A 10,928-nucleotide genomic window follows, 5' to 3' on the forward strand; every position below is an offset into this window, starting at 1 on the left:
ACCTCGCTGGTGCCGGTGCCGGTGCCGGGACGCCATCCATCTGCCCCCGGGGGGGGTCCCGGCCCGGCAGCGGAGCGGGGGGAGGAGGGGAGCAGAGAGATCCAGACCGCGCTGCTGGGGGCTCGGGGGGTAAATAAAGCAGCACAGAGCGGCGTGCGGGCAGGGGAGCACCGGGGGAGCGCCCGGCCCGGCGGGCGGCCCGGCTCCTCCAGCGCAGCGGCGGCCCGGCCCGGCCCGGGGACCCCGCTGTGGACGCCGCGTGGGCTGGGCGTTCGGTTGTGCCCCTGCGTCGGGGGAATACGGCGGCGCTGCGCGGGCAGTCGGTGGCTTACGGCGGGGCGGGGCGGGCGCAGCGCGGCGGGCGGGCGGGGTGCGGGCAGGTGGGGGCGGGGTTGGGCCGGGCCCGGGGCTGACGGTGCCGCCGCCGCCGCCGCCGGGCCGGGGTGTCGCCGCCGCCGCCGGGGCCCCGCGCGGGGAGCGCGGCCCCCGCCCCGCATGGAGGGCGGCGGGGAGGCGCTGCCCGCCGACCTGCGGGAGCTGACGAGCAAGGTGGGGCGGCGGCCGCCCGCCGGGCTGCTGCGGGGGCTGCGGGCTGAGCCCGGCCCCGCGCCGCCGCCGCCGCCGTCAACCGCCAGCCCGAGCCCGGCCCCGGCCCCGGCCCGCGGCGCCCGCCCGCCGCTCGCCGACCGCCTGCGAGCCCTCCGCCTCGACCTGGTGAGTGCTGCGGGCGGCGGCTGCCGGCCCCGGCCGCTGCCCACCCCGGGGGGACTGCCTCCCCCCCCCCCGGGTAAATAACTGCCTTTCGTCCCGCAGGGTGCCTGCCCGCGCCCCTGGCGGAGGGCTGTCACCAGCCTCCCGTGAGTGCTGGGTGATGGGGTCACCTGTGGGGCCGGTGGTGGCACTTTTGGGGCAGCGGTTTACGTGTATGGGGCGGATAGATGCGGGCAAAGTTTTTCCCCTAAACCATTCTGGGGTGAGAAAGCAGCGTTTTGGACGTGCTGGGTGCTAAACGGAGAGGCTGAATGACTCCCCTTCCCCCGCCGGCTGGGGCCCTGGCGGGGGTGGCTGGGGGGGCTGCGAGGCGGCTCCGCTCCGGGGTGGGGAGTTTGGGGCGCAGCGGAGTCCCCCCAGCGAGGGACGTTTGCCAAGAGCGTCACAGCGGCGCCCGCCCTCCACGCCTGGCCGCCGCGCGCTCCGGGCCTGGGGACGGTGGGGACTTGGGGCCACCTGCCCCGCTGTGGGGCTCCCCGTGTGCCCAGCTCGCGTCCTGCCCCGAAGGAGGGCTGGCGCTCGGGGGCTTTTCCCCAGCTCTGCCCCGACTCGCTGCCCGCCCTTGGGCGCATCGCGGGACGCCCTGGCCGTGCTCTGCGTTTTCCCTCCTCCCCGGAGCAGCCCAGCTGCTTCTCTCTCCTGCCTGCTGCTTTCTGGGATTTAATCTGGGCGTGGGATTGTTATTTTTTGGGTTCCCAAGGATGCCGCCGCGCAGGCGGCGGGGACAGCTGACTGCAGCAGCTGTGGGGTAGCGTGCGGCAGAGGGAGAGGGATGGGTCTGCGAGGGAAGGAGGCGTACTGTGAGCAGTGACCCCTCGCTGCTCCCGGTTTGCGTCCAGGCTGGAGTCCCTGGTGGATAACAACGCACCAGCGCTGACAGGAGCTTTTCCCATGGTTTACTTCCTGCTGGAGCTTCTCTGGTGCCTAGGAGAAGGGCTGAGCTCTAGCTGCAGCCTTTCTTGAGGGGTTAGGGGAAAATAGATGTAACCTTTCTTGTCTCCTTGTTTTCATGCAATGTGAAGGGAGCAAATATCCCTGAGACGTCTGCTCCTCCAGCAAATGTGGCTGAGATTGGGCAATGGGTTAAAATGTTACTGGGGGAAGGGACTCTCCCACGCGCACACACGCATACTCAAAGCAGGATCGAATAAGCATCGTTTCCATAGGAAAACAGGCTAAATATAGCCAGCATCCGTCCCTGCCACCGAGGAGGTCTTCCATGTGCAGCACTGGCCCAGCTGGAGAAGTCCATAGTGGGGATTTGTCCTGTTGTGAGACGGGTGAGGAGACCTTGACAATCTCTCCCAGCCAACTCAATGTTCCCAGGGTCAGTCCCAACAAGCATAAACCTTTCATCCTTCCTCCACGCTGGCTGCCGGGTTGCACTCTGACCAGAGGAGAAAGGTCTGAATGCCCTTGGTTGCTTGTAAGAGGAGGAAGAAGCTCTGCCCTGCCCTGCCTTGCTCCAGTGGGGAGATGAGCACTTGGAGCTGCTGCCCTGCACCCCAAAAGCAGCTGCAGGCAGGCTTGACTGATAGTTTGTGAAACACCTTTCGGCCCAGACTTTGGGTGATACTTTATTAGCCTCAGCTCGGAGTGCAGAGCCAGAGGCTTTCCTTTCTTTGGCCTGGCTGTTTTCATCAGCAGACCAAAGAAGGGGGTTCAGTAGCCTTGTTCCTAGGCTGCGGGTGGGGTAAGTGAGGCACAGCCCACTCCTGGGCAGTGGCAGGCCTAGGAATAGAGCCCCCATTCCTAAATCTCAGCACAGGGCTCCCCTTTTCTCCCCCTTTCCCCTGTGAATAGAAACCAAAATGCGCCCCCCTCCACTGGCTCCTAATAGCAACACCAGCAAACTTTCCTCTGAAGCATATCTGTCCCACATACCACCCTGCTGTTCTAGCAAGTGAGTGCTAAAAGGAGAAATTTGCCTGGGAGTGGGCGGTGAGGGGAGAGAGAGTAAATTCCCATTCTCCCTTCCTAATCCAAGGAGGATATTTTATCCCTAGGGCCAAATTCTTCCTTGCAGGAATGACGGAAGCGGATTTGGGGTGGGGGGAGCAAATCCTGCCCCGATGCAGGGAGGGCTCGGCCTAGCCCTGGGTTTTGCACACACCCTGGATGTTCACAGCTTGTTTTTTAGCATTGCAAAGGAAGGCTCTGAGTTTGCACTGGGGGCACAGCAGGGACAGGAGAGGACAGGGCAGAAGCATTTTGTTTGTGAAAATGGAGAGCCCAACTTGCTAATTTGTCGCTGTGTGCCCCTGGGGAGGCAGATTCAAGGCATTTACTCTAGGCTGATTCTGGTGTGTGACTAGTTGGACTTCTGTGGCTTGGGTTTGGGGTTGGGTTTTCCATTTTACTTGAGGCCCTGCAGAAACGGAAGCTTAAGTGATCAGCCCCATGGGTGTGCCTATCCAGCTCTTCTTTTGCATAACTTTTGAACTTCTTGGCCATTTTCCCCCTGCGTTACACAAAAACCTGGAAGTCTCAAAGGTAGAAGGTGTCTACTGGTTTCCTGAGCATTGGCTGCTGGGAAGAGAAGAGGGGACCTATTCCTCCCTGCCCGCTGGTGTGAGCTGTGCTGTCTCAGCTCAACCTCGTATTAGACATCAGAGAATATCCTGTACTAGGAGAGAAGTGCTTATTGCCTCCACGAGTACTGCTGAACCAGCTCAGCCTGCCTGTGGGATATATTTTCCGTTTTAAAGAGAGGGGACATTTCTGGAGCTAAAAAAATCCCCCTTGATGGGATACTGATGAGGGAGGATGGTGCTGCAGAGTGGACGTAGGGAAACTGAGGCCTGGAGCGGCACAGCGCGTGGCTGTGTGTCCCAGAGCAGGGAGTCCAGGCTGGTTTCCTTGGTCCCATGCCACGCGCCAAGGTCTGCATTTGTCCTCCTCCCCTGCAGCTCTTGCTGATGTCTGAGGTCCTGACACGTCCGTGTGCAGGGAGCATTGGGCTGACTTGGTGGCAAGCACAAAAGTAGTGCGGTGCTGTCAAGTTCAGTAGAGCCTCCGAGTCCCTTTGCACCACACCTGTCCTGCATGAGACAGGAATAAAAAGCAGCTGACCTATTTGCGAGACTCTTGGTGTCCTTCCATATAACCTCGCCTTGTTGCAGAGTATTTCTAGGGGTGCAGCAGTGGGGTTCAGGCTGGCATGAAATAGCAGCAAAGCAGCTGCCAGCTCTTCCCAGCAAATGAAAAATAGGGGGTGTTTTTCCATTTGCATCCCACCCACTGATCTCGCAGCAGCTTTTGACCTCAAGGCTGCGCTCTGTCTATTGCATCAGTGACAGCTACGGTTGGATGTGGCAGAGAGAAATGCAATTGCTCAGACTCCAGGGAAGATGTTGGGAATTAGCAGACTTCATAGTCCAGTGTCTTCCCTGTGCCAAGGCCAAATGCTTTAGTACAACATGTAAAAAAGTCCATTGCAGGCAGTTTTAGAAATAGCTTGCCTAGAAAGGAAGTTTCTGCAGTTCAAAGCTGGCTCCTGCCCCAATTTGGGCAGTTTATAGCTCATCGCTTTTATTTTTTTTAAATCCAGCTTGATGGGCCTGTAAGGAAGAGGGGGAGGTTATTGTCAGGGTCTCTACAAACGTTTGCCCATTTTCTTTGTGTCCTCCTAACTGAAAGGCATCATGTGCCAAAACTCTGACTGGAGTTTTCCCAAGCTCCTCCCTCTATTGGTTTTGTTGCTGTGCTAATTGTGGGACCGGAGATGGGGATCTCAGGAGACCCGTGGGTCGTCAACAGGCGGGTGACTGGAAGGGCACCGGATGCTCAGGAACAGTCACTGTGCTTAGAAACGATCCCGGGGGACTGTGTGGTTTTCTTTCATGTGTCAGTGGAAGGGATGGGATGTGTTTGAGAACAAGTCTTTGGGGACTTGTGGAAGCCCCAAAGGGCTGTGCTGGATGCTTGTAATCACCTTTTTGCTGCTCCCTTAGCCAACACCTGTGTTGGGTTTTTCTTCTTGCCTGTTGCAGAAGTGGAGGGGAAAAAAGGGTCAAAAAAACAATATGCAGTTTTGTATGTGTTGAGGTGGAAAGTGGAAATCAGTCACCTCTGGTCTGCCCTGCTGCCATCCCTGCTCAGAGGATACCAGCTCAGAACCGTGCTGAAGGCGCCAAAGGAAATTTGACCATTTCTAGCTGTCCCATCTCAGCAGAGCTGACGGTTGGGGTCTGGGACATGTCCTGTGAGGAGAGGTGGAGCTGGGCTTGTTTAGCCCCATGAGGAGGATGCTAGAGGAAGGGTTCCACAGCTGCTTGAAGGACAGGTACAAAGGTGACAGAGCTGGTGGCTGTAGAAGGGTCCCTTGTTCGTGTTGGTCAAACGCCTACCACCACCCCAAGGGCTCCTCTGTGCTCTGAGAGCTTTGTAGCCTAACGCTGTGGTTTACAGCCTCTCGACCCAGCTGGCTGTACCAGTCCCACCATCAGCCGCTCGCTCCCATCCCTCTTTCTCTGGGACTCCCAGGAGTGTTTGTGGGCCTGCAGGGAGCTGTGCCAGGATCTGGTCCAGGATAAAACTTAACCCGTTGCCTCTCCGCACCCTGCCCCCCCCCCAGAAAAAAAAAAAAACCAACTAATTTATAGCCAGATCTGTTCCCTGCCCTGACTCACGGCACAGCAGGTGAGTCAGCAGGGGTTGAGTCAGTGCTTGCTGCAGCTCTGTCTTTGTGTCTCGCAGGCTCTGAAAGTGCCTGTGCTCAGTGCAGCTGGTCAACCTAATTTGTGTTTGGAGATGCTGTGTCCACAGTAGTCCAGCTGAAAGGGTTCCTGGCAGCCCCTCTCATGTGTTTGGAGAACATCCCCCAAGTGTCCCTTTGCATTGGCTGTCCATACCTGTCCCACAATGGATTTCTCTCCCTCTCTCTCTTCCTTTCCCTTCTTGCTCCCTTTCCTGGCAACATATTTCCATCCTGTGCAGGGGAAATCCAGTGGCTTTCAGCAGCGAGTATCATACAAGCAAGAATGTCTTGGCAGGCTGGCCTTCCCGTTAGGAAAACAGATGTTTCTACAGCAATTGAAGTTTTGTGAAGAGCTTCCCCTCAGCCTTGGAGGGACAAGAATCAGCAATGCGAGTATTGTGATCTCTAACCCCCGTGTCCCCCTAAGATCTCCCCAGCTGCTGCTCCAGGCTGTACCCAAGCAATTGCCAGGATGGATGCTTTGTGTCACTTCTGTTTTCTTTCACCTCCTGAAAAAACTGATACTTGGCTGGTAGCTTTGGAAGCGATTCAGACCTCGGTCTCTAAATCCTGCTGTGTCACGTGGGTAGCAGGCTTCCCTGGGCCGGATCAGACACCTCACTTATCTAAAAAGGGGGGAAGAAAAATGAAAGAGTCCACCTGAAACAACTCAGAGAGTTGGCCAGGGGCATTAGCCAGGCCCCGGAGGTGATGGTAGTTCAGCAAGATCCTTACCCTTAGTAATGCCTTAGTGCCTTCCTCCCTGATCCCTCTGGCCCTGCCAGCTGCTTCCGAAGGTTTTAGGGGATGCTCCAGGCTCACTCAGATCTGGACCCACTGACTACAGCTATTTTTTTGCTCCCGTCCCCATAGGAAGCAGTGATGTAAATGCCCTGGATTTTCTGGAGGGTGTTGGCTGGCTGGTGAATGCCATGTGTCATTGGTCCCCGGTGACAGTGTCCCCAGGTCTTGGGGCAGGATCTCCTAGAAAGAGGACGGGTGTTTCCCTGCAGAGCATTTCCCCACCTCATACATCATGTTTATGAAGCAGCTTGCGAGACCTGTGACCACTGCAGTGACACTTTTAACTGGAAGCATGGACAATGGCACTGCACCTGGGACAGCCAGTGGATTCCTGGCTCCCCGGGTTGCTTCGGCTCTCTGGGGCTGCTGTGGGCTTGGGCATGTCCGAGGCTCACCACGGGGCCAGAGGGAGAAAGGTGTGGGCTGGGATTCAGGGCCCTCGATTGCTGGATGGAGGGGAAAGGGGCTGGTTCCTCCTGACCTGCGTGCTCTCCGTTCCCCTGCCAGGCCTACCTGAGAGCTGTCGACGTGAAGATCCTGCAGCAGCTGGTGGTGGTGAACGAGGGCATCGAGGCAGTGAAATGGCTGCTGGAGGAGAAGAGCACGCTGACCAGCCGCTGCAGCAGCCTGACCAGCAGCCAGTACAGCCTGGTGGAGAGCCAGGAGGCGTCGCGGCGGGGCAGCTGGGACAGCCTGCAGGATCCCAATGACAAGCTGGACAGCATCTCCATCGGCAGCTACCTGGACACACTGGCTGATGACATGGATGAGTATTCCCAGAACGCTGCCGAGCCTGTCACAGCATCCGCACCAGGCAGAGCCCTGGCCAGGGCAGAGCAGGACTGGGCCAGGATTGACCTCGACCGGGGCTTACCTGCAAAGCAAGAGAAGGGCAAAGTGGAGCATGAGTGGCCCCATGCAGACCACCTGCTTGCTGGGCTGCCCCAGGATCAGAGTTGTCTGGACCAGCAACGGTTTGCTAAGGAGCCCCAAGTGGCCAATGGCTATTTGGGCAAGCAGCCCTCCTCTCTGGAACCAGGCAAAGACACCAAACTGCCACCAGGGGCTGGGGAAAGGATGGGGAAGGGGATCCCAGGTGGGAAGGCTCGGAAAGCTGAAGCTGACTTAGAGAACTGCAAATTCAACAGCAAAGCGCACCTGGAATATGACGCCCACTGGCGCTGGCTCCAGTCTCAGGATGATGTGACGTTCTTGTAGCCTATGGCTTCACGTTTTCCCAGTCCAGCTCTGCCAACCATCTGCTCTGCTTCATGTGTTTCTGCTTGGGAGAGTGGTATGGCTAGGGAGCGGGAGATGGGCTGGCTTGGCTGTGTCGTGCTGTCCCTCTGACCCCTCTGGCAGTGTTTGGTGATACAGCACCAGGGGCTTGGGGTGGGGTGCCCACCCCGTGGCAAATTCCCTGGGAGAGGCAGGGCAAGGTGGGTCCCTGTAAGTTTAATCCTTTGCTACAGGGTGATGCTTGCATGTAGCTGGTCCCATGAGGGGACCTGGTGGCTGGTCACTCCTCCATTGTCCTTGAAGAGGGACATTTGCTTGAGCTGGCAGTGAAGGGTTGGTGGAGGACACCTGGGAAGACAGGACTCCTGGGTTCTCTCCTTGGCTCTGCCTCAGTCCTCTCTTCCTCAGCCGCTCATCTGCAAAAACTGGGGACCCTTCCCCAAACCCACTACCCAGACAGGACAGGAGATGCTCCCACACATCCACAGCTTCGTGGCACCAGCCTGCTTGATGCAATCTGTGGGGCAGGACTGTGAGCAGAGTGCTCTGAGCATCTCTATGGGACAGGCTCATCTCCAACATCTCTTTTAAGGCCAGTGTCTATCAAGGGTGATTACACATGAGAAGAGCAGAGCACTTGGTGGGAGATGGAGATCCAGTTTTCCTCTTTTGTTTTTGGACCTTGTGACCAAAACACAAGGAGACCCCAGATGAGCAGTGCTGGTCTTGATAAAGTGGAAGTGTATGGACACTGGCAGAGTCTGTGGGGTTCAAACTACTGTTGAAAGTCTTGTGCTTTCCCCTGGTACAGCATGATGGAGGCGATGGCCGGGATTCTCCATCTGTGTGCTGAATGGTGGCAGGTCCCTGCAGCCAGCCAGCAACCAGAAACATGAGGTTCTTCTGCAGGGGTGGATTTACTATGACCCTGCTCTAGAGACATCTCTCCTTTTAGCCTTGGCTTCTTCCTGTGCCTTTTACCATCCACGTGCTATGCTTTCCAGCACACCCTCTTGCTATCTTATAGAGCATGGCTTACAACTGGAGCTGTGTTAGCTTGGCAGAAACCGCTCCCTGTAAACAAGCATACAGGGAAGGACCTTGGCATCCTGTAGCCTCCGCTTCGAGGAGAGGGGCTCTTCCACCTGCACAGCCGTTGGGAGACGAGCCTGGAGTGCCCTGGCTTTACTACCTGTGAGTGCATCTGCTCCTGGCTGAGCACGGAGACAGCCTCTTTCGGGGCTTGGTGCTGTTGTTCCCCTCCGTCTGTGAATCCCAGCCTGACTCTTTCCTCATTGTGGTGATGGAAGTTGGGATAATGTCTCCTGAAGTCACTGGGAAACCAAGAGAGGGGGGAAGACGTTGTGAATGTTTCTAGAGCAGAAGTAGTATGGGCTGGACGTATTTAGGAAGGTGGTTGGGGGCACGCTGGGGTCTGCCAGAGTTCAGCCTTGCTCCTCTGAAGCGGCATCTTCAGTGGGACTCCCCTCCTTGCTGAGTCTTGTGAGCACCCTCCTTCCCCACAGCAGCAGGGGTGATCCTCAGGGCTCTCCTGGGTGGACACGGAGAGCTTTTTGCATTCATGGCCAAGAGCAGGGCAAAACTCAAATTCTCGGAGATGGTGTCTGTCAAGGTCCTGGGGGAATCCCAACAAACCAGAGGTGGGCTGCCCTACGCAAGCGCATCCCATCTGCCTGCCCTTGAGTAGCTGCGCTTGGCTTGTGATCATCTGTAAGCACCTTATAGCTTCCTGAATAGGTGGCCATGCCACTGCCAGCTGAGCCACTGCCCTCGAGCTGTCTGTCCCCGGCTTTTCTTTAGCCCCGCGTGCAATGAATCAACTGTGGGTCCCGGGGGAGATTGGGTAAGTCCTCCAACGCTATTGAAAACCATTGTCAACAAAAATAGCTGGCTTAATAAATGGTAGCGTTTCTGCAAAGCCCCGCTGTCGGTGCTTTGCTAAGCATGTGGGGCCTCTCAGGGAAGGGAAGAGATTCCTACTACAGCCATCCTGCTTAGAAATGCCTCTGGAGCTGCAGGGAGCAAGTGCAGCTGAGCAACTCGAAGCTATACAGACAGGGCAGGTTTAGCCTCAGTCCTGAAACAGGCACAGATCTTGGGCCTAGGGATTGTCACCTCACCACGATGACAGCTGTCATGAGGGGCTGTTCCTGAGGCACCTGAGTACCTGAGCAGGTCTGCCGGGGGAGTGGTGGGGAGGAGTCTTTTGGGACTGAATCTTCTTGAGACTGGGCATGTTGAGCCAAGGCAGAACTATGTCTCCAGCAGCAACTGGTAACTTTTCCCCCCTGTGAGTCCCTCCAGGAGGTTTTGGTTGTTTCTGGCTCCCTCCTGTTGCTTTCTCCTTGGTGGATACTGCTATTTCAGCCGCCCGTTTTGCTGTCAGGACTGGACCCCTCCGGGAACACCTCCCTCCCCACCAGGTCCGCCTGGTGTGGTGACAAGGAAATTCTTTCTCCCCGTTCTGACACATCTCAGCGTCCCAAGGGTTCCCCATCTAATTTGGCCTTCCTGGCTCCATGTTTGCTTTCTGCACAGTCCTGCAAAGCGAGCTCCCTTGGGTGCATGGCAGTGTTTTCTCCAGCCCAGTGCGGGGAAGGAGCAGCCACAGCTCTGTTTTGAGGCTGTTGGGAGGCTGATTCAGTCTAGGGCCTGGCTGCTGGGGTGGGACCCTTTAAAAACCGCTGGAGCTGTTGCTCATGAAAACACTAGCCTTTCCAAAGCAAACGCAAGCTTCCCCAGCCCTGCCGTCCCAGCCGCAGCATCCGTTTAGGATCCCAGCTTTGAAACTGTGAGCTTTTGCAGATGGAGAGACAGATGCTGGAGCCAGCAGGGCTGTGCAGGATTTCCCCCTTTTCTGCTGGGATTAGGTAAAAAAAATGAAGAAAACCCTAGAAACAAAACACACAGCTCGTTTCTGTTCCAAGTCCTAAACCGCGGCGATTGGATGGCTTTGCGTATCACTGAAAGGCCAAACTGCAGCAGGCTGAGGTTGCTCTTTGTAGAGCAGGGCTGGGAGGAGAAATATCATGAAAAGGAGTCGGGGTTTGACTCCTGCCTTCGCTGTAGCCTCTGCCACTGAGCAGGTGAGCACCGGTGAGCTGCTAAGCCTTGTCGGCCCCAGGGCACCTCTACGCCTGCCTCCACTGAGCACAGAAACATCCGGGTCTCGCATGCTCAGCTCCCCGGTTGACGAATGTGTTGGCGCTACCCAGCGCAGCATGACGGAGCATTTGGGACTAGGCTGGAAGCGATACTGGGGGTTACATTAGCTCTTTACTCATGAGCTCACCCCTCCATCAGATGGCCCCACAGGGCACCCAACTGTGGATGCCCCCATTGAGCCTTGGCTGGGAATCTCCTGGCAGGTAGGAGCTCAGCCCAGGGTTTGTCC

General features: G+C 57.2%; 1 protein-coding gene across 1 annotated transcript; it reads left to right on the top strand.

The window, feature by feature from the left end:
- Window positions 1–478: 478 nt before the first annotated feature.
- On the top strand, window positions 479–9,452 carry LURAP1 (leucine rich adaptor protein 1). The gene is made up of 2 exons (XM_068953019.1): window positions 479–714; window positions 6,782–9,452. Exons 1-2 carry the CDS (start codon window positions 496–498, stop codon window positions 7,490–7,492), a joined length of 930 nt encoding a protein of 309 aa, XP_068809120.1. The 5' UTR covers window positions 479–495; the 3' UTR covers window positions 7,493–9,452.
- Window positions 9,453–10,928: the final 1,476 nt, after the last annotated feature.

Source organism: Struthio camelus, chromosome 8, assembly GCF_040807025.1.
Source record: "Struthio camelus isolate bStrCam1 chromosome 8, bStrCam1.hap1, whole genome shotgun sequence".
Lineage (NCBI taxonomy): Eukaryota > Metazoa > Chordata > Aves > Struthioniformes > Struthionidae > Struthio > Struthio camelus.